The sequence below is a fragment of the Heliangelus exortis genome, chromosome 5, assembly GCF_036169615.1.
Source record: "Heliangelus exortis chromosome 5, bHelExo1.hap1, whole genome shotgun sequence".
NCBI lineage: Eukaryota > Metazoa > Chordata > Aves > Apodiformes > Trochilidae > Heliangelus > Heliangelus exortis.
In genome coordinates, this window is record NC_092426.1 from 39,408,748 (window position 1) to 39,432,053 (window position 23,306).

The following is a 23,306-nucleotide window of genomic DNA, read 5'->3' on the forward strand; positions in this document are numbered from 1 at the left end:
TCAGGGTATCAGAGAATCTCTTTTTATGCAGCATGGAGGCAAGAGTCTCCCAGGCCAGAATCTCTCTTACCTGTGGTGATGATGTCCTCAAATTGTGAGCCATCAAGAGCAGCACGGCTGATTTTCCTTAGTGTGCTGTCTGACCAGTAAACCTTTCCTGGGGAGAAGAAGAAAGACAAACTTTTTAAAAGCCCACAACTAAATCAAAATTAAAAAAAAAAAAAAAAGAAAACAAACAAACAAACAACAGGTTGCCCAGAGAGGCTGTGGAGGTCCCATCCCTGGAAATGTTCAAGGCTGGGTTGGATGGAGCTTGAAGTAACCTGATCTAGGGAGAGGTGTCCCTGCCCATGCAAGGGGGATCCTTGAAGGTCCCCTTCCAACCTAAACCATTCCATGATTCTGTGAACCAAACAGCCTTAGAGGTTTAGCTTACTTGAACAGCCCAGCCAGAGCCTTGACATTACTGCTGTAAATGGTTTCAGCAGGAGGAAAGCTTTCTTAAATCCAAAATGTGCAGGGCCCTCACTCAATATACCAGCCAGCTCTTCTACAAAGATCAGGCTTCTCTGTTTTCCTGTAAGGACATTCCTTTCCTGACTGCAGCACTTACTTGAAAAAACCCAAAACAACACTACCCCAACTCACAACCTAGAGTAAGATCTGTGCTTTGTCTTTACTCAGACAGTTAGGTACAAAGTCACTTGCTGCCTTTCAAACAGACATAAGAAGTTCAGACCTTCACGAGGATCCACTCCAATTGCAATGGTATTCTTCATGGTGACATTGACTGAAACAACAACATCTGCAAAGTAGGGAATATCCAGAGAGACCATCCGGATGTCAGTCCTTCTGGCAAAGACCAGAAAGCTGGTCATTCCTGCAAAGAGTGTAAAATGGACAGCAAGGAAGAAATTGAGTCATCATTTACTGAACATTCTAGAGGTGATACCCATTCCAGTAGAAAAGGGAAAGTCTGGGTACAAAATCTTTACTATGTATTACTGGGTTTTTACATCCAAGCTCAAAAAAGGACTGCACTCATGTAAGAGTTACTTCTGCTAATATGTGCAGGAAATAGGAGTTAGGAGTCAGCTTTTCCTGCTGCAGAGAAAGAGTGGATGTACAACAGCTGAAGCTAAGTGCCTTCCACAGTCCTCAGAAAGAGAGTCCATGGAAGGAGTGTGTTCAGACCTATTAAAGAATACAGCACCTCATATTTAAAAAAGAATCTGCCTCAAGATTAGGGCAGAGAAGTAAAAAACATAACATCTGGTTTAACTGCCCAACATAACCTCAAGAAAAATTCTTTTGCACCAATCCAATTACCAGCAAGTCTCCTCATAGTTATCCCCACTCAAATTGAAGGCAAAGGCATCAAATGGGGTTGTGAAGAGGTAAAGCAGAAAAGCACAAAGAAGTGAAAGCTGTTTTCTCACAAGGCAGGAGCAAAACATCCCTGCAATACAAAACCACAATGAGAATCCTACAGAGAGGGCTCACCAGGGGAGCAGGTCTTGCCATCAGATTGTAGGTTGATCCCAGTAGGGCAGGTACAGCTGTAACCTTTTGGAAGAGGTGCCAAAAGGCACAGGTGACTGCAGCCTCCGTTGTTAACTTCACAGGCTGTATGTACTACAGGAAAGAAGATGAGAAGATAAGGCAGTAGCACAGGCACAAAAAGGGGTGCAACAGCTACAGAAATGCCCTCTTGAATGCCCTTAAACACCAGGCTGAGAGTTATTCTCATGCTCTCATATTCCCCCCAGAGACTGAAGGCATTGAGGGTTGACATATACCAGAGCCTGAGCAAGCTCTCAGCTCCATGTGGCTTGGGGCAAGTTCTGTACCTGGTGGTCTGTGCCGGTGAAAAACATGAATATCCATGAGATTCTCCAGATTGTCCTGCAGTGTTTCCCGAGCCTGCCCAGTCCTTCTATCTGCACTCTGGATGCTTTTAGCCTGCCAGTCTGTCCAGTAGATTCTCTCACCATAAAGAGTAAGTCCAAAGGGGTGAGGCAGATTGCTCCCAATCAGCACCTGGTCAGATTACCCCAAGCCCCCCCCCAGAAAACATTATTAAGAAGTCACAAAGGGGAAGAGGCTTCCCTCTTCCCTTCTTAACATCATGATGTACAGTCACAGAAAAAGGAGAGTGGTGGGGCAACATCAGCCCTCAAAAGGAGGCTCCCTCACACACAGTTTGCAAATGAAAGGGAGCTCAGCATGTCTTGGTTTGGAAGTTTCAATCTCAACTGGCAAAAAAGGCAGGGGCCATCAGCACTCTGTGCTCAGACTGCCTCTCTTCAGAGAGAGCTTCCTTACCTTCCTGTTGCTTCCATCCAGACTGGCATACTCGATGGTCTTCATGCCTGCATCTGCCCAGTAGAGGCGCTGTGACTCGTAGTCAATGGCCAAGCCATTAGGCCAGGTCAGGTTGGAGGAAATGATCACCAAGCGGTTGGAAGCATCCATACCAGCACGCTCAATTTTGGGGCTGGCTCCCCAGTCAGTCCAGTACATGAACCTGAACACAAGCCCAGACACAAGTCAATGCCTGCAATCCTTCTAGTGTCACAGAGAAGAAAATGAGCCTGGTGCCTTCAGGCCCTAGCAGAAAGCAGCATTAGGCTTATATTGTACTCATGCCTAGACTTGGGTTCCTAAGATTATACTCAAATGTATATACCTTCTACTGTCCACAGGCTGGACTAACTGCAACACGGAGGAAAAAGTTCAAGATAATAGTTCAAAGCCTAAAAATTAACCTAGTTATTTAATTAAACATTAATTTAAAAATTATTTACCAGCCTCCACCACTGGCCTTTATACTCTCGCTGCATTGATCTTCCAGGAACCCACTTAAGGAAAGCAGACCACACTTTTATTCAAGACCTTTAATGCTTCTAAAGCAATGGCTGGCAAGCTCTTTCCTATCCAACCTATCTGCAGCACCACAAGACCTTATGATTCAAAAGCAAAATCCATTACTGAAATACTTTTTTTCTGTTCTGCTACTCAGATTTCCTTTTCATAGCACAGCTGATGATTCACACTCAGTGCTTTGAAGCCAAAATGCCACTAATGTTACAGCTTGCTTGAGATCAGCAGTAATTTACCTGAGGAAATCCTTCTGACTGAACTGCAGTTGATAAGCAGAGAGATGGAGTGCAAATTCAACAGTGACGTGAAATTAAGAAACAGAAAAGGTCTAGACAGCCTCATTCTCAGTATTTTTGTACCACACCTTTGTTTATCCTGAGGATATAATAACTAAACAAAAACACCAGCCAGCTCCTGCAAGCTCTACAGCACAGCAGGCAATTATCTTGTTCCACTGGCATCCAAAATCAGGTGTCTAATTTCAGACTTTGGCAGGACATAAAACAATGCCACCAGAGAGAAAGATGACAGCACAAAACCAAGGAACCCAAACGTTGTTAGATATGCAAGAATTGCCATGTCACCCCAGAGGAAAGAATCTCTCACCCTCCAACAGGGTCTACCACAATATCTCTAGGTCTGTCCAGGTTCTCCCATATTAGAACAGTTCTCATGGTCCCATCTGTGTTGGAGACCTCTATCCGATCTGTTCCTACAAAAGTCAAGAAAGAGAATGAGAGAGAGAGACCAAAGACCTCTGGAACTGCAAGAGCTAAGGCAGAAAACATCCATACAACAATGCATTCTTCCCCCCCCTCATCTCTGTTCACATCTGGAAGACAGGTAAGAAGTGTGATCCAAAGCATCACCTTCCATTAGATCTCAAGTCACCCCTGTGGCTGTCACTGATGCAGAATCCTGTATATTTGTGAACCAGCTCTTTCCTAAGACCCCATGGTATCCATACAAGCATGAGAGAGCAGCTAGAAAAGAACTGCCTCTCCAGTAAGGTACATCTCCCAAATAAAACCTGCTGCACCCCCAGATACACCGCTGGGAGATACATCAACATACACAATCACAAGTTCTGCAGAGGGACAGCAGCAGTGCTTGATTTCTATCAAAATCTTTCTGCAGAATTCGTAGTGAGGATACTACAAAGAGAATTAAAGTAAGGATTCATCTCCACTCCCATTTTGTTAGAAGAACATGAGATGAAACTCCCCTTTTTGCTAGACAGAAACAGACAAATCTGGAATGAGAGACAGAACTACCTAGCTGCTTTTCTGTTTCATTACTCATAAGGAAGACAGAAGACTGTGTAAAGCAGAGGATCCCAGTACCTGCATCAGTCCAGTATAGCTTGTTGGTGACCCAGTCAATTGCCAGTCCAGCTGGACTTTCCAAGCTGGTGTCCACCACAACCTTAATAAAAACAAAAAGAAAAAAGCCTTAGTGAGATTAGACCTTGGAGAAAAAGCACTCGAATTCACTACTTGTTCACAATCAATGTTAACTTTCAAAAGGTAAAAGCCCAAGCAGAACTATGTCATATGAAAGAGAACATTAAGGACTTAAAAGTTCAAAGAATTCTTCCATTTGGAGAAACATCTATTTTTCATATCTGTTCAAACTGCAACTACAAACCTCAAGCTTTATTCCCCTTATTTATGACAACATTAGCCTAAGGGCATGTGCAAAAAGCATTCCCAAGGAGTGTGGCTCTTCTCCCGAATGCAGTGCATGACAGAGGATGTAATACTTCCTTTCAGATGCTAGGGCTACAAGAAGGTAATTGATGACAGCTTAAAAATCAACGTGCTTTTTGTCCCAGTTCAAGGCTTGTATACAAGCAGAAAATTACACTGAATTTGTATATAAAGTGTTCAGTAGTCTCCGGGCTCTTCTGAGCCAGAACTAGGCAGACTAATAAACAATAAATTCAGCACAAACTGCAGCTCCTTAAAAGACCAGGGGATCCCAATGACTTCAAATCTGATACCCGAGGAGTCTCCTGGCCAGACAACCTCCACACAGAGTTCACACTGTACCTCCTGGCTTGATCCATCCCATTTTGCTCGGCTGATTGAGTCAGTGCTAACATCTGTCCAGTAGACATAATCATCCTTTGAGTCCCAGTCTAGAGCCACAGCGCTGCGAACGTCAGCGAGGGGGATGACATCATCTGAAAGGTCATCAGTGTCAAAGCTGATCCGACGGATGTCCATCCTTCGGGCAAAAAGCAGGAACTTGTCAAGACCTGATCAAAGGTCGAAAGGTCTTCTTTTAATTTCTCTAAGTTCAACAAGACAGCAATAGACACACACAATTCCCTGCTCTAGCCAACCTTAGCCACTTACATCACCTCTCATTGGCAGGTCACAGCCCGGGATTTTACTGGTAGCAAAATATAAGATGGGGGGGTGGGCAGGTGGGAACAGAGTAGTGAATTGTGTTCTGGGGGTAACCTATGCTGAGGGAACACAGACAGCCATCTTCTTCAAAGAATGGAGTAGAGCTCCCTCCAAATCAAGTAGATTATTTAAGAATATTTATTAAATAATAATAATAATCACTATCATTATAATATTATTTTATATATAATTATATAATATATAATTTATATCTAATTATATAATATTAAATATTATATAATAATAATCATTACTATTACTATTATTTATTTATTTATTTATTTAAGAATAGTTCTTGAGAATCTAGGAGATAGTTGGCCTAATTCTTCTACATGGTTATAAACCAAGAGAAACTACGGCAATCAAGAGGACTGAAATTTTTGTTCATCACTGACACAGCTCCTATGGGAATTTCAGGGAAACAATCAGCTGTGACAGGTAGCATGGCACCACCAGCAGCCCTGAAACAGGGATCCAAGGATTGAGCTTCTCTGTATCCCCACCCATCAAACCTAGAGAGGACAATGGGAATGCATCAAAAAGGTGAAGCATCCTCTGGCAGGGAATACTCCTAACTCAGTCTGTCCAGAGGCACCTCCTCGGAAGCAACTCCTGATGCTTATTCCCACTTTCAACCCTCAGCCACCCACTGAACATCTGAGCACACAGGCTGAGGTCCCACCTCACTTACTCTGGGCACAGGCATGGCTGCTGGTCTTGCGGAAGCCTGTAGGGCAGGCACAGGTGTAATCCTTGCTGCTTGGCAGGCAGAGGTGAGTGCAGCCCCCGTTGTTGGCCCCGCAACGGTTTCTCCCTGCTCAAGTAGCCAAAGAGAAAAACAACCATGCATAAAACAAAGAGTAAAGAAAGGAGAAAAAACCCCACCAGCTGAGGCGTTAAGAACCTGTCTACCCAGAAGTTAACTGAGAGTAAGGAAATGGATCAAATAAAGCACTGAGTCCCTTTGTAGGGCTCAATTCTAAAATAAAGAGTTTTAACTCAATCCCTTCTAGAGCACATCCTGGCAATTGAAGAGATATAAGAGAGGTGTCAGTCATGATTTTTTCCCCCTTCTGAAAAGATCTTGCCTAAATAAGCCTCGAGGATTGCCGACTGGAAAGGCTTCACTGCCAGGTGTCAGCAGGGGGAGCTGGGGTAACACCAAACACCAGGCTACCCTGCTGAGGAACCCCCGCTGAACTGCCAGATGGACCAAGTTCTGACACAGCTCTGGATGGAGGGGGTGTATGTGTCAATACACTGGCTTCACAGTTACCATCTCCCTCATTGACGGGGTGCTGTGTGGTCTTCTAGTGGCAAAAAATGTTTGTCTACACTCTGCAGTTACCTGCTGGCTGGCGCTGAGGATGCAGTGTGTGGATGTCCATCGGGAAGTGGAGTTTGTTGCGGATGATCTCCTGGTTCTTGCCTGTGAATTTGTTGGCACTGTTGATGCTCTTGGTGTGCCAGTCTGTCCAGTACAAACTGTCCTCAAACACAGTGATAGCAAATGGGTGTGGGAGGCCTGTAGCAGACATTCAATACAGAGATATAATCAGAGACAACAGGATTCCGGCTCAGGGAGACAAGGAAAAGAAAGTTCATTCCACAGCCCCTTAGACCTTGGCACAGTCAACCTGCCCAAATGCACCTTACACTAATACAACAGACAATTCCTCTTTCCTGTCCACCAGAGACTGAGTAGCAAGACTCACCCCCTTAGTACTGGCAGAATTCACCCCACAGTGAAAGGAGACAAGCACAGAAGCCACGATCCAGTGGCTCTGGAACCCGAAGCAGCACCGGGTTACTCCATTTCCGTCACTGCAGAGAGCACCCCCCATACATAACCCAGTTACTTACCTTGACTGATAACAGCCTTCCTGTTCTGCCCATCCAGGTCAGCCCTCTCAATGACGTGGTGCTTGGCATCCACCCAGTACATACGATGTCCTGCATAGTCAATGGTCAGCCCGTTGGGCCAGAAGAGGTGTGTGTCAGCAATGATGCGCCGGTTAGAGCCATCCATGTTGGAACACTCAATGCGGGGAGTGTTGCCCCAGTCAGTCCAGTAGATAGTGCTGGACAAGGCAGAAAAAGACAAGCTGCAAAACTCACCTCCCACACAACACCCCCACCATCACACCCTAACAGGACTGAACAGTATCAGTCCTGTGACCCTGAGTGGGAAACTGGCTCGCAGCCCTGGGGGAAGTGACAGCCAATGAGGTGACACCCAGCACATTCAGGCTGGTGAAACCATGATGAAACATGTATGAAACATGTATGATTCTATACACTGGAATGGGCTGCCCAGGGAAGGGGTGGATTCTCCATCCCTGGAGATATTTCAAAAGAGCCTGGATGTGGCACTCAGTGCCGTGGGCTGGGAACTGCAGCGGGAGTGGATCAAGGGTTGGACTTGATGATCTCTGAGGTCCCTTCCAACCCAGCCCATTCTATGATTCTATGAACCAGAAGGGCCCAGAATAGGATTAAGGCCCTGAAAGCTCCCAGCATTGCCAGAGTCCCTAAACTGGCAGTACTAATTGAAGGCTGAACTTCTTTTTACCCAGAGCTTTGCAGCTGCACTTGTCAGGTCACAGCCTTGCTCACACCAGCACACAACTTCACTGTTGGTACAGCCTTGGCTGCAGTAACAGAGGCAGCCACCATCCAAGGGTGGGGGTTTTCAATGTTCACTTGAAAGCACCTGCATGGAGGGCTCCCTGGGGTCCTATGTTTTCACTCACCCTTCAATAGGATGTAGGGCAATTGCTCGAGGCTTCTCCAGATTCTGCCACAAAAGCACTTTCCTGTGAGTGCCATCCAAGTTTGCTACTTCAATTCGAGATGTCCCAGAGTCTGTCCAGTATAATTTGTCATGGATCCAGTCAATAGCAAGTCCACCTATTTCCAAGGGAGAATTAAGCACAGAATAAGAATGGGAGAAAAATCTGCTCAGAAAATAAGTTCCCTTTCCCTCTCTGCCTCCCAAGAGGCCCAATTCAATCCTCCAGTCTCTTGCCCCATCAGCCAACATGAACTCCAGGGGGACACTAATGTCACACCCATTCCACCCCACCCACTCCCTTGCTCGGGGTGATTCACTCCATTTTGACTGCTCAGTACTCACTGTTCTCCACACACCCACCCCTCTTCTCCCCCCACAGCCAGTTCCCAGGCTTTTGTACTTTTTTTTTTTTTGTGGCGACGCACCTGGGCTCTCCAGCCCTGTGGAAACCACCTCTTCCACATTGCTGCCGTTGAGATTGGCCCTCATGATGCGATCCAGAGTGACATCAGACCAAAACACCAGCTCCTTGCTGTGGTGGAAGTCCAGGGCAATGGCATTCTCCAGGTTGTTGAGGAGCAGGGTGTACTCCGAGCGATGGGGCAGCACTTGGCGGATGTCGATCCGATTGGCAAAGAGCAGCACTGGCTCTGGCCCTGGGAACACACAGGAAAGCAGCATTAGAGGAGTTTGAGAGGGTGCTGTCTGCCACTGCCTTTGCACCAAGTCCTGGGACATAGTTTTGCAGTACTGGCAGCAAGAGTTCAACTTCCAAGTGCAAAGATGTTTTCACATCCTCAGTACCCAGTCCTAGCTCCAAGATGTGGAGTTCTAAACGTTTTGGCAAACATTCACTCAGCAAGAAGTGATCACTCCAGCTCCCACCTAAGCCCACTTCCTCTCAGCCTTCCTCTACCACTAGGCAGCCACCTGGCAGCTGGATTAGTTTCCTCTTCCTATATCCGTCTCCTAGCCATACAAACACATGCTCTACCACAGACATGACACAGCTAAAATCTGCCTCAGCCACATAGAAACTCAGCAGGTACTTTCACTACAGAGAGAAGAGAAAAAAAAAAAAAAAGAAAAAAAAAAGAGGAGAGAGGAAAAAAATAAGAAAAGTAATATCTACATTCTTTATAGATTTTCTTACTTATTTTATTTATTATTTCTGAATGAAATCTTAATTCTTCACATGGACTTTCTAGTTCCTCAGCTTCTACATTAGAGGACCCAACAAATAAAATCTAACAAGTGTATAAATGCCCTTAAAAAACAGCAGATGTCCATACAGCAGCCACTCACAGCATTCAGGACTGGTGACCAGCATCAGGGGTCAAACCATAAGGAGGTGTGATACAACCTCACTGACTGGAAAGGTTAAGACACTTCCTGAAGAGAGACAGAGGCAAGAAACTGGTTTTGTCCCAGGGTCTGGGTCACCAGGAATGACAGAGGACTAGAAAAAGAAGGCAAGGGGTGTCCTGCTGGCAGGGAAAGGAAACAGTGAAATCTCTCTCCATGGTCAAAATCACAGAAAATTTTCATGCTTCAACCTGAGCATGTCTAATACAAATACAGTACTTTCTTTTCCTCACGTGTTGCCTTGGTGAACAGCTGCCAACAAAGTGTTTGAGACAAAACTATGAGAAATGGAACAATACACACACACCAGAAAAAGGCTGAACTCCTTTTTACCCAGAGCTTTGCAGCTGCGCTTGTCGGGCCGCAGCTCGTAGCCTTGCTCACACCAGCACTGGAATCCTCCTTCACTGTTGGTACAGCCTTGGCTGCAGTAACCTTCCTCAGCACACTCATTCACATCTGCATGGTACAGAGAAAAGGAGAAGGTTGAAAGTTATCACTGGATCATTCACAAACCAAGCAATCTCACGGGTAGCTTGATTCTGCCTCTCATGCTGTGATTTGCACTGTCTCGTTGCCATCAACTTCAAGCACATCAAAGCAGCAGAGAGGAGGCTGCTGCTCCAAAAACCCACCTTGGCATGATCTGCCATCTTCCAGGAGCCTGTAACCTGTATGGCAGGTGCACTGCACCAGCCCTCGTACCATCTGGCACTTCTGAGCACAGCCACCATTGTTGACACTGCAGTTCTCCTCCCCTGTTCGTGGACCTGTGAAAGGAACACATGAGGATAACTGAGGTGGAAGAACAAGGTAGCTCCTTGTGTCTTCAGCTGTTAGGAAGCAGCCACCCTTCAAAACAGGCTGAGCAAGAAGGGGAGGCTGTGCTGGAAGCTGCCTCTTCACCATCAGAACTCTCCCCTGCAGGCCACAACTAAAGGGGACAACAAAGGTCAGAATAATATGCTTTTAGGATTCACTATCTCTGCAGACAGATTTTGATACCTCAGATCATCATCTTCTCCACATTATCCCTTGTCTGCAGTATATAATTGGCAAAACCACCAAGGCCTTTTTCCCCAGTCTTCAACTCTTTCCCATTACCACAGCCCAGGCTTTCCTCCTTCCACACATCCCTCAGCAACTCCAGACAGACTCCCACACATCACTGTGCCTTCTTTTATGTTTAAGGCAGAACTCAGAGGACTTACGGCAGTTTTGATGTGGGCTCTCATCACTGCCATCTCCACAATCATTTGCTCCATTGCACAGCTTCCTCTGGCCAATACAACGCCCATTCCCACACAGGAACTGGTCTGGAGCACACTGAGGGGTGCCTGCAATAAAAGAAGGGGAAAGTAAGCACACCACAACTTCATGATGAAGAAAAGGATACAGAACATTTTCTAAATTTTGTTGAAAACTTTACTTATAAACACAAATCTATGACTTCCTCTTCCCTTCATTTCAGCTCATCTTGCACTCCTTAGTGCTCCACACATCTTCACACTGATCAGGAGGCCTGTGAACTACGAGTCAAATATTGCTTTACTGGGAAATACGGACATTTAGTTTCTCTCCAAATGACTGTAAGGTCCTGGCTTAGTTCCCTTTGGTTCCAGATTCCACTATCCTACTCAGCATGTGCAAGAGAGGAGTTAGTTTTTCACTTTAATCATCTGATATGTCACCCCAGCACAGCTATGGATCTTAAACTTGCCTAGGAACAAGAATCTTGTCCAGCCCTAACTGCACTGTGACGGACCTGGAATGATTTACATGCATCCTTGAAATCTGACCTTGGGCAACAGGATTTCACACAAGCTACATGCTTCAACTTCTGCTGTTGGCAGGGAGACTCTTCAGAATTCTTTTGAGTAAAGTAATACTTTTTGCATGGACTTTGCCAATCTGATTGTTTCTTCAGCAATAACTGCACCGTCCTGTTGCCTCTAACATCTTATACCTCTTAAGCTGACCTGGTCAGTGGTTTCCAAATCATTACCCTCTAATAATCCTAGGAAGACAACAGGACAATATTGTTGTCAGCAAAGAAACAATTAGATTGGCAAACTGCCTGTAAGCAGCATGGAAAAGTGTAGTTGTGGGATTAACAAAAAGTAGAGAACTGACAAGCACACTAACTGGGGGCATAAAACTAAATCACATGCAGATACACTTTTTGGAGCCCAGAACTGCTTTGTATGAAAGATTCTGAGACTTGGACTGCATTTGTCTTATCAAAGATCCTTGCACCAGCTGATCTCCTAGTAATCCAGGAATCTCAACTCTACAGCCAATAAAAATATAATTCTGCACCAAATCCAAGAGGTGACACAGGATTTTAACTCATGCTACAGACACTGAGACAGCACAGTGTTTTACTCAGATGAGCTACAACACGTTCTGCTTGGAAGCCCCAAGTTAATTTTTATCTACTGACTATCACCATAGACCTAATGCAGACCTTACAGTGCAACCAACCTTACAGTGACAGCAGCTGTTCTCAACCACCTTGGGTTTGGTTTGAGGAGGAGAGGTTGAATTTCAGTGGCTGTTTCATTTGGCTTCTGTGTGGCAACTGTTCTTTTGTTTCTTACCTTTGTTATCAGGACGAGGAAACAGAGTAAATGGCTTGGTTTTAAGTACAAATGCTTTTTCCCAGGACCACCACCATCTTCTGCACACTGTTGCTCATGAGTCTAGAGCAGGGGCTATCAAATGGCTACAAAATCTGCCTTTCCAGGTACTCTGAGCTCAGCTGCCCTTGCAGAACACCCATTCTCCTCTCCCATCCTCAACAGGCTTAAACAAGGAGTACAGTTTCACAAATCCCTTTGGTCACCCCTAAACTCACAATTTAAAAGACACTTATCCAGAAGTGTCAGTGTGCACAGCTGGGTTCTGTTCACTGGAATGAATACCTGGGCCAGTACAGGCTGTTACTCAACCAGGCCTACAGACATCCTGAAGGATTTATGGAACACAGAAGATTCCTTGAATCCTAAGGGCTGTTGAAACCCTCCTCCTTATCCATAACCACAGCCACTGGTTATATGTAAGATGATTACTAGAAAGAGAGACAACTCCTGAGCAAATATCTCAGGAGGAAGCTGACACCCCTAACCTCTAAAACAAAGGTTTTATCTTTCACTTCCACAAAACACCTTTTTTTATTCCACTGCCTGCTAGAATTGCTTGGCAATTTCTCAAAGCAACATGAAAGCAATCTAGAAATTTCTAGAAGGCATGAGTTGAACACAGTCCATTTGACAATGGTAGCAACCTTGCACACTATTAGTTTTTCCAAGGCTGGATGGAATCATCTCAGAGCTCTGTGGTAATTCCCAGTGTAAGGAAAAAATAGGAAGATCTTGGGATCTGGTATTTGACCAGAAAACACCATCACTTCAGTTAGACTAAACACACAGACCTGCACCTGTTTGCAAGCATATAAGGATTGTCTATTGTGAGAGATGCAGTCGATCCCTTCACCAAACTGTAGTCTGGGATAGGTTCCAAAGGAGGTAAAGGCCTGAGCCATAGTTGGGCCAAGAACTCCTCTGAAAACTCACAAAGGAGTAGAGTCATCGATGCGTTTGAACGTGGAGCACCAATCATGTGACTGACAAATGAATAGTGGGTAGCTTTTCCAAGACTCATTTATCAGGGAACAAAGAAAAGTTGTGGGTACAAGGAGTCTCATGCATACCTTTCCCATCGCATGTCACTTGACTATGAGTCAGCCACTTTATTCCACAAATCTGACAGCCTGAGTGAGCCTTCTTTGCACCCACCCTGCTAAAAAATGTGACTGCATGGCAGAGATCTCCCCTTGAGGGGGGACACCTCTCATTGTGCTCCTCAAGGCAGAGAAACCTTTACCAACGACAGATCTTTGATAAGTGACTCACAGCATACTGAATTAATACTAATGAAACACTAGTATTTAATAGCTGTATGGATTAGTAATTACTATAAATGTTGTACTGATAATTCCATTAGATACAAACCTTTGTCCAACTCTAAAACTAAGGTTGGTCCTAGCTGTAGCTAAGCTCCATCAGTAGTTTAGAAAGCAAGGGGGACCACTCTGAACCTCTTAACTTGACAGGAAGGTCTTCTTTATCCTTCTGTGTCTCTGGTCTCTTTCTGAGCTATTCTAACTCGAGTCTGACTCAATTTTCCTTCATATGTTTTTTCCATGCAGTAATCAACAAGGTGAACTTTGCGTTGGAAGTTGCTGAACCTTGGTAAACCACTACTATATTTTGTTGATTTCCATCAAATTTACTGAACACTTCCAAATTATTATGCTTAACTCAATAAAATATATTGCTGTTTCCCTCTTCTGAGTGAGGTGCATTCCATTCACCTGTAACACCTACAGATCCCACTCTTCGAGAAGCATGAAAACTCAAGGCTGAACTCAGTGAAGCAATCCAAGAAAACCCACTACTACTTCAAGGCTGAAAACATCAGCTACTAGTAGCAAGGAGCAGGCCAAACCTGTGTTCTCACAGTTCTCCTCATCACTGTTGTCAGAGCAGTCATCTTCCCCATCACAGCGCCAGGACAGACGGACACAGCGTCCTGATTTACAGCGGAACTGGTCAGCCGTGCACATGGATGTAGCTGAGAAGCCAAAAAAAGAGCATTAGATGAACAAGAAGGACCAGAAGAGACCCAATCCCAAAGCTAACAGTCCCAAAGACTCTTTTACATCTGCAGATACTGGATGTTTCCAGCAATTCCCATCACTCACTGCAGTTCCTCTCATCTGATTGATCATCACAGTCGAAGTCTCCGTCACACCTCCAGCCAGCATTAATGCACAAGCCACTGTTGCACATGAACTCTCCAGAGCGACAGGGCTGGTGAGATGCTGCACACAGGGGAGAGAATATAAACAGCCAGCTCAGACCAGTGTGACATTCCCAGAGCCCCTCAGCACCACCCTTACTCTCCACTGCTGTGGAACCTGGTCCTAAGTAGACTCATCCTGGAAACTGCTTTGATTCCCATACACAGAAGTGTGTTGGCTGCACGGTTCCCATCACTATGCTCACTTTCCCAAGTGAAAAATGAGAGGAGAGGAGAGGAGAGGAGAGGAGAGGAGAGGAGAGGAGAGGAGAGGAGAGGAGAGGAGAGGAGAGGAGAGGAGAGGAGAGGAGAGGAGAGGAGAGGAGAGGAGAGGAGAGGAGAGGAGAGGAGAGGAGAGGAGAGGAGAGGAGAGGAGAGGAGAGGAGAGGAGAGGAGAGGAGAGGAGAGGAGAGGAGAGGAGAGGAGAGGAGAGGAGAGGAGAGGAGAGGAGAGGAGAGGAGAGGAGAGGAGAATAAAATAGAATAGAATAGAATAAAATAAAATACAATAAAATAAAAAAAATAAAATAAAATAAAATAAAATAAAATAAAATAAAATAAAATAAAATAAAATAAAATAAAATAAAATAAAATAAAATAAAATAAAATACCAGATTAAGTGTAAACAATTCAGTTGCCATTTCAGTTGCACCTATTTGTAAGCATATAAGGATTGTCTATTGTGAGATCTGCAGTCAGCCCCTTCACCAGACTAACTGTAGTTAGTTTGAGGTGTGCAATTGGGATGATCAGACCAGTGTTTCACCCTGCCCTAACTTACAGCAGTCAGATTCATCAGACCAATCCCCACAGTCATCGTCTCCATCACAGTGGTAGATGTCCAGGATGCAGCGTCCGTAGGCACACTGGAACTCCTCCAAGCTGCAGGTGGCAGCTGGAACATCCGATGCTAACAAGGGAATCACAGAAAGAAATGTCTGAGGTGACAAGGCAGAATCTGGTTGAGATGCAACCTTTTCAGCTCTAACTGCTGACTCACAGATATTCAGTGGAGAGGTGTTGGAAATTCCCAGCCATTGCTGCATATCTCTGTGTGACTTTTATTACTGAGAGGAGCTTGAATGCTGTTTGGGCTTCACTGATAGGCAGGCTAAGCCTTTATAGAGAGAGACATGTGCAGACAATCCACTAAAAATAATTTTTTTCTTTTTTCTTGTAAGAAATGCACAGCATGTCAGTCTCTAAACGCAAACTTTTTTCAAGAGTCATTAAGTGCTAAAGAAGGAAGCAGCTATGAAGAAGGAAATGTTGATGGAAAAGCAATAAAAGGGATCCAAGACTGTCACCTTCTGTCTTATGCTTGAGACAGGATCTTAGTACCCTCTGGAAAGTATTTAACTTGTTTATTAAACCTGAAAAAGGTAGTTCCAAAAACAGATGGAAAAATAAAGATACGCTTTGGAGTAGCTCTATATTAAGGACTGAAGCATACCAGAATGCAAGGCTGAAATACAGAATTATTCCTTTAAAATTTCAATCAAAATAAGTACTTGAGAACCAAAGGAAACAAGCAAGCAGCAAGATGCCCAGGTCTGGAGCAGATCCAGAGAAGAGCAAGGAGGCTGGGAAGGGATCCAGCACAAGTGCTGTGAGGAAGGGCTGAGGGAGCTGGGGGTGTTGAGGCTGGAGAAGAGGAGGCTCAGGGGAGACCTCATCACTCTCTACAACTCCCTGAAAGGAGGTTGGAGCCAGGGGGGGTTGGGCTCTTTTCCCAGGCAACTCTCAGCAAGACAGGAGGGCACAAGAGGTCTCAAGTTGTGCCAGGGGAGGGTTAGGTTGGACATTAGAAAGAATTTCTTTCCAGAGAGGGTGATCAGACACTGGAATGGGCTGCCCAGGGAAGGGGTGGATTCTCCATCCCTGGAGATATTTCCAAAGAGCCTGGATGTGGCACTCAGTGCCATGGGCTGGGAACTGCAGCGGGAGTGGATCAAGGGTTGGACTTGATGATCTCTGAGGTCCCTTCCAACCCAGCCAATTCTATGATTCTATGATTCTGTGCCTGACCTGGATCTCCCAGCTCCCTTTCCTCTGAAGCTGTCACCAAAACAAACCCCACCTTATCAGTGAGGAGCACTGCCAGACAGATGACCCTGAGCAAAGCCCAACAAATTTACAGCCAAGGATTTGCCCATTGTTTTCTGTTCAGCAGTACACCATGTGGGAAGGGATGGAAAATATTTTGAGTACCACACAACAGAATCTGACATCTCTCCCCATACCATCCAGGGAATGAATTGCATGTTTCAGGCATGTTTTAACTGAGGAGCTCTGAAAATGAATCCATTAAACAAGCTGGAAAAAAAAAGACTGACAGTCTGGGAAGTGAACTACACCAGCCTCTCCAACCAGAAGTAGTGGGCACAGTCTGCAGCAAGACCTTTTAGTTCAGTGATTATCCAGTGGGTGAATACTAAATTGTGTGCAAACATGTGTCTCACCAAAAGGAGCCTGAAAGGACTGTTTGGGCCTCCTCAAGGAGAAAATTAAGTCAGTGACTTAAATTCTCTCGTGGTGTGATTCAATTATAACAAACATCCACCTCAAAAAGAAACACACACACCCCAAAAAACTCAAACAATGTTATTCCACCTTGCCCTAGGTCACTGACAGGCAGTGTGGGAGATAAGGAGGAGATGACAGCCACGCAGAGGAAGATAAGGGAAAGGGATGTAGCCAAAATGAGCTCCTCAGCAAGTTACTTAAAATGCCTTATAGAGACAACCACCAGCCACGACTGCAGAATTGCAGCTCAGAGCAGCAGGGATACCAGTCCAGGGTGCCTCCACTCCCATAGGAAGCAAGGTTGAAACTTTTCCCTTCCCAAGGGGCTATTCACAGCCTGCAGGGAAGCGACAGGCAAGGGAGCTAGGAAGGGAGAAGGGGAAAGGAGAGTGGGAGAGGCTGACACCCTCCTAGAGCCCTTCCCTGGCTTAGAAATGTTTGCAAGCCCTGGCTCCCTACCAACTCTCATTATCTGGAGAGATAAAAGACAACTCCCCCATGCATCCACTCCCCCTGCCCTTCAGGAGCTGGAGGCCTTGATCCCCCTCCCAGAGCCTTTTGAAGTTTCCTGCTATCTAGAAAAAATTCTGCAAAATCCCTTTGAGAGCAGGGTGGGGGAAGGGGCCACTGCAACTTCCACAGACAGGGACAGCACTCACAGAGCCAGGAGAGAAGCCGTGGGGGTTAGGAAAGTAGATAATCAGCTCCTGTCCTACTTGTTAGAAGCCTGGGAAGGTGATGGAGAAAACAATTGCTGTGGGCTCTCACAGCCCCCCTTCAGCCACTCTAGGGCCAACATGCTGCATGAAGCACCCAAGTGAAGAGAGGTTGGTCAGGCAGGCAGCCCCTGAATGTGCCAGCTGGGGCTACACAGTCCTCCTGGATGCTATCAGTGGGCAGAGCCTCCCACTCCAAAATTTCAGGAATCAGGCAAGAGGAAAAAGAAGGGAAAAGTTTTCTCCCCTTCCTCCCATACCTCCCCAACTCCTACAGTTCTACATAGAACTCCATACAGCAAAGCAGGAGTCTCCTGCTCCAACTCCAGGTCACAGAACCATGGGAAGGAACAGGGAAGAAGCCAGACACAAAGGATGCCTGTGAGGTAACACAAGATGCACCATGCTCTTGTGCCCTCTGGGGTAGGCACCAGAAGACAGACAGAGCTGCCAGCACAGGCAGAACTAACTCAGGTTTGATCTCTGCTTCAGAAAACATGCCCAGCCCCAGGACAGGAGCAGGTCCAAAGGGCTGGTTCCTGTGGTTACAAAGCAAGGAGAGCACTCACGGCAGTTCTCTTCATCTGAGCCATCCTTGCAGTCTGTGTCACCATCACAGAACCAGTGCTCAGCTATGCAGCTGCCATCACTGCAACGAAACTCCTTCTCCGAGCACTTCCTCATATCTGCAGAGACAGCAATGCAGACAAACTCTTGGCTTTTCTCAAAGTACCCAGGAAACAACCACACCGTGCTTCTGAAGCTCCTAGGGCACCCACAAACAAGAGTAAACCACACATAACCGTGTCATACATGAGCAAATCCATCATTCTTCATTTCACAAGCAGAGTGTGCTGGATTCAAAAGGAATCCACTGGACTATACAATGGCACATCAAGGAATAACAGGTCTCAAGTGATTTTTGCCTGGCAGGTAAGCCACACAGCCTGAGATCCCAAGCAGCCAGCCCTGGGAATGGAATATCCCACAAGCCTAGTCCAGACAAACCATCTGCAAGTTCTTGCCATGCTGAGGGGATCCTAGAACAGGCTGGAGTCAGTGCAACCCCTTTTCAAGCACAGAGCAGTATTTGTAGGGCCACATTACTCACCACACTGCTCATCACTGTTATCACCACAGTCGTTGTCACCATCACAGTGCCACAGGCTGCGAATGCAGTATCCATTCTGACATGAGAACTCATCTTCCTCACACTCCCGAGGAGCTATGGGGACACAACAGAGACAGGGTGAAGGCAAGGCACAAAGTTGTACCTTGCAGGACACCAAATCTGTGACATGTTACAAATCAAGCAACACTATCCCCCAAGGACGGTGTGATGTTGGAGAGCTGATATCCCTTTCCCTAAAAATACCAGGAGTGCCACTGTGAGATTTCTGGAGTGTTTCTCTTCAACTCCATCTGCAAGTCAATAGTACAGCAGGCCCTAAAACTTGAGAACATGGGCTGGAGGAAGTACCTGGAACAGAGAGATGAAGCCACACACAACATGCTGGTATTCTAACACAGCCCCAAGCCAGGCTAAAAAGATCCCTTCACAAAAAAAAAAAATCCAGGCCTCTTTTTAAGGGAATTAATAGGCCCTATCATTATTTAACAAATAGTCGGGGGTAGAATTACATCTCCACCTTCTTTTTACAACAATGCTAAGGCTATCTTCAAAGGAAAGGAAATGTTCACTGAAAAGGGAGAGAGAAAATATACACTTCCTCTTCAGAACACCGCAGCATCTGCAGCCTCATTTCACCCTGCCAGTCCTCTAAGGAAGTTGTCTGCAGACCAGTGAGGAAAGGTGTAGTGAAATGAGGCAACCAGGTGGCACTAATTGCCAGGTAGTGGGCATGACCTTGTGTTAAGCCCACCTGTGCCTGATTAGGGCAGGCCCCTACTGTGCATGAGCAGGATTAGGGGGCCAATAAAGCTCACACCTGAGGAAGCCAGAGGGAGGCCACTTTTGGAGCAGTAGCACCGATCCAGGCTTGTCAGCCCTCAGAGCATTAGACTCAGATCACTATTCATGAGTTTCTCCTGGAACACCTGGTTGGACCTTGGAGCGCTGTGCCCTAAAAGAGGTTTTGTCTTTCTACAGAAAGGGACTGCAAAATTAGCACCCAAGAACCTTAGTCCAACAGAATGGTTACATGCTGGTCCAAACAACCCCCTAAGGAGTCTCTAATTCGTGGAATTTTGTCTCCCTCCTTTCACTAGTCTCCAAATCTGTTGATCACAGCCTTCCCCACTGTTGTCTTACCTATGAATGCATTCCAATTTTTTCTGAAAAACAGAAGACCAAGCAGACCCAGACTTATTTACCTTTCTTTTAATAGACCTTTAATAGACTAGAAAACTGAGCTTAGTCCTGTGATCCAGAACATCACACAGGATGTCAAATCCCTGAACCTTGTTTCCCAATCCTTTGGCCAAATGGATAGGTAAAGGTCAGGGGTATACTGATCAAAAATTGATTTATTTCCACACAAGTATTGGACATGGAATACCTTACAGCCAAGAGCTTTATTTTTGCACTTCTGGAGATATGGTTCCTCCATAGCCACTCTGGATCACCATGCACACAAATTTTGTAGAATTCAAGGGCTGTAGACTGACACTTATTAAGCAGCTGCAACCACCTCAACCAGACAGCAAACCAGTTCTGCTCCTCACTGCAGCCTGATGCCAGCCCTAGCAACCAGTGCAGCTTCAGAGAAGCTGAAGCTCCAGTGCCACAGAACAAGGTTGGTTTTTTGGCACATACTGCCAAGTTCAGACCTGACAGTTTCTTGTGGAGAATGAAAGTTGTCTCCCTGAACACCTTTTGTTAATGGAAACCAACCACAGGTATCCCTCCTCAACACAGAGAGTAAAGGAGGAGGCTGAACTCCAAAGACTAGGGAAAAATTCCCTCAGTTTTAATAATGCACAGGAGCACAAGAGTGCTCACAGCTAGCACAGCCTGCCATGGCAGTTCTTCTGCAGCCAGCTCTCAGGGTTGCTGGTAGCATCCCCACAGCACCTCCTCATCCTTGGGGAGCTCTGTCTGAAGGGAGAGGATGATGGGGACAGCTCAGCGCAGCAGAAAAGTCAGACAGTGGAACCTGAGGCCACAGGAAGCCAGCCAGACAGGCAGTTCAGGAGGATTTGGCAGGGGTGAGGTGTTTCCACGCACAGGGGAGGACTTCAAGAGCTCAGCTCAGGGGAAGTGCTTCATGGCACGTTAACTAGCAAGGCTGCAGGGCATAAATGGTTCTCCAGCTGGAGGGAGAAGCATCCCCTCCCCCAGGACAGGGAGCAGAACAGCAAGCCAGGTGCCAAGGTGGCAGGGCTTAGGGACACCAGGTACACACCTCCGTCAAAGGCAGCTCATTATAAGGAAAGGTCTGCTTACAGCCCAGTAATAAAAAGGGTCAAGTTTCCCCCATCATGGCAGGAAGGCACTGCAACCACCCTGTTCCCTCAGTGAGGTGACTTACGGCAGTCCTGTTCATCAGAATCATCCTCGCAGTCGTTGTCCCCGTCGCAGATCCAGGACCGGCGGATACACTTCCCATTGTCACAGTGGAAGTCCAAGGGGGAGCAAGTGGGAAGCACTGCAACAGCAAAGAAACACCTCATGGAGCAGCAGCCAGCTTCCTTCCTGAAATCAAAGTTCCTTCCCTCCTAAAGGAGAAGGGCTACTCCTCTGAGGAAGAAAAGATGTAAGATTTCAAGTCATGAGGAAGAGGTGTCCTTCAGACAGGGGTAGGATAGGTCCCCAGAGAAGGGCTGAACTTTCCACAATGAAGTGGCCACCAGTTCCCCCACTACATCAACTTTTTAACTCTTTCATCCCTGACCCTGACTCTTCTCCCATTATTGCACTTGTTTTTATAACAAGCAAAAATCACATCTTCAGCATCTTTTCCTGCGTGCTTCCCAGTCCTCTTTGTATTACACAGCAAGTTCCTTACACTGAGTACTATCAGAAGCAATGCTGCTGGGAACAGGATCTTGCAAGGTACATGGTGTTTCAGCAATGTTTGCCAGCATTTTTGTGTAACAAACCTGTGAGGAGAAAGTTAGAGGCAAGAACCTATGCTGGGAATAATTCACTGTACCTCAGGTGTGGACAAGACATTCCAAGCCCTGAGAGAAGTCTCCAGAAGGGATAGAGGAAGGGGCAGACAGGAGATGATGTTTGCCTACATAGGAATCTTCTGTCAACAGTGTTTGAAAACCACAAAGCAGGAATTCAAGGGTGAGCATCAGCCCTGTTCTTCCCCCCTCAGATGAGAGGAACACTCAGCCCTGGGAGGTTCACGCTTTTAAGTGCTGCCAGCTGTGGCAGGGAAGGGGCTGCACAAGACTGTTCCTGACAGGTGTGCTCTCCAAAGAACAAGGTTTGCTCAGCAGTGTGAAGGAGTGAGGGCTGGAGAGATGAATGCCTGAAACTCTTTCATCCCAGCCCAGCTTGCCAACAGCATCCCTCATCTGTCACCAGGCGGGCCAGCCCTTTTCTGCTATGCTGTTACTTCTTCTCCTGCCAACACTGCCCTGGAGGTGGGAGTGTGAGAGGAGGGAGGCAGGTAAAAGAAGGTGAAGACAGCAGCCACACACACAAGAAGGATTTAGTAAGAAGAACAAATAGCCACATTTTCAGCTTTTTCAGCTTCCTTGACCCTCTATTTCCCCTTGGTCCAGGACTGCTGTCAACATCCTGGATTGCACTATGCAGAATCATCCACTGCTCTCTCTAGCAGGTCCTCCCACATTTCTCACCAAGGGTCTGTCCTGAAAGCCTCCCACTCTGAGGGTACACTGGCACAGTCACATTCAGACTTGTTCTAACAATGTTTTTCCTAACCACAAGTTCAGATCATCTTCTCAGCTGTTTCTGCAGATTGGCAGGTGTAGGCATCTAAGCAGATGTCACTGCTCTCAATGCTGAACTGTGCACCAAGTGCACAGAACCTGGCACTGGGCCTTGGGAAAAGGTTCTTCCCAGCATGTCCAGGATGCCCCATGCAGATTTATGTTCAGGTCAGGTTCAGCTGCTTCTAGGCCCCAGAGAGGTATGAAGGAAGCACACAAGTCTGTGTTTGGCAGCACTCTGGCCTCCCAAGGGCTGACCCATCTCCTCACACTTTGCTGTCACTGAGCACCTCTGTGCTGTTATCAAAATGGAGAGAGACCTTACCCTCTTTCCCCAGGGCAGGCAGAAGGGGAAAACACTCCAGTTCCCAAACCCTGGTTCCAAAGAAAAACGAGACAGATTTTTAGATTCTCAGGCTCAGCCCCACAGATTTGCCAGGCCTCTCTCCCCCCAAGCATCACTTCCATACACTGCATGCAGAGCAAACCTTCCCTGGCCTCAGCTGTGGTTTCAGGACTCTGACCATCCCCCCAGCATTTGCTTTTCTGTCTGCTCTCCCCAGTCCCAGCGTGACTAATCACCAAAGGACTGCACAGGAGCCCCTGGAAGGGAATTTGCATGCTGGCTCTCCAGGGGAGAATTCTTCAGGCTCCCAGAGGGTTAGGCCATTAGCGCTGGTTCAGAGCCCATACCATTATCCCACTGAACTGCTGCATCCCTTCATGAGGTAACAACACAAAATGAAATTCCACCCCTCCAGGGAGCAGTTCAGCCAATTTCATACTCCCTCTAAATATAAAAATTTCGCTTCAAGCACAGGGGAGGGGGGAGCAATGGGAAGAGGGCAAAACACAAACTGCCACATACAAAGGAGGA

At 46.4% G+C, this 23,306-nt stretch overlaps 1 protein-coding gene across 2 annotated transcripts in view; it reads right to left on the reverse strand.

Moving 5' to 3' along the window:
- Nucleotides 1-23,306, reverse strand: part of LRP4 (LDL receptor related protein 4) — an 85,389-nt gene that overhangs the window by 10,694 nt on the left and 51,389 nt on the right. The window contains exons 3-24 of one of the 2 annotated variants that reach the window (XM_071744826.1): nucleotides 21,052-21,168; nucleotides 18,672-18,785; nucleotides 18,130-18,246; nucleotides 15,100-15,228; nucleotides 14,222-14,341; nucleotides 13,966-14,091; nucleotides 10,668-10,793; nucleotides 10,092-10,226; nucleotides 9,790-9,915; nucleotides 8,517-8,747; nucleotides 8,051-8,207; nucleotides 7,161-7,378; nucleotides 6,646-6,822; nucleotides 5,989-6,111; nucleotides 4,935-5,143; nucleotides 4,227-4,308; nucleotides 3,490-3,595; nucleotides 2,326-2,527; nucleotides 1,851-2,040; nucleotides 1,504-1,635; nucleotides 740-880; nucleotides 71-157 (exon numbers count right to left, since the gene is read on the reverse strand). In XM_071744826.1, coding sequence (XP_071600927.1) covers nucleotides 71-157; nucleotides 740-880; nucleotides 1,504-1,635; nucleotides 1,851-2,040; nucleotides 2,326-2,527; nucleotides 3,490-3,595; nucleotides 4,227-4,308; nucleotides 4,935-5,143; nucleotides 5,989-6,111; nucleotides 6,646-6,822; nucleotides 7,161-7,378; nucleotides 8,051-8,207; nucleotides 8,517-8,747; nucleotides 9,790-9,915; nucleotides 10,092-10,226; nucleotides 10,668-10,793; nucleotides 13,966-14,091; nucleotides 14,222-14,341; nucleotides 15,100-15,228; nucleotides 18,130-18,246; nucleotides 18,672-18,785; nucleotides 21,052-21,168 — 3,165 coding nt within the window. Of the gene's footprint in view, nucleotides 1-70; nucleotides 158-739; nucleotides 881-1,503; nucleotides 1,636-1,850; nucleotides 2,041-2,325; nucleotides 2,528-3,489; nucleotides 3,596-4,226; nucleotides 4,309-4,934; nucleotides 5,144-5,988; nucleotides 6,115-6,645; nucleotides 6,823-7,160; nucleotides 7,379-8,050; nucleotides 8,208-8,516; nucleotides 8,748-9,789; nucleotides 9,916-10,091; nucleotides 10,227-10,667; nucleotides 10,794-13,965; nucleotides 14,092-14,221; nucleotides 14,342-15,099; nucleotides 15,229-18,129; nucleotides 18,247-18,671; nucleotides 18,786-21,051; nucleotides 21,169-23,306 lie in introns of both variants that reach the window. The other variant, XM_071744825.1, reaches the window with a different exon arrangement.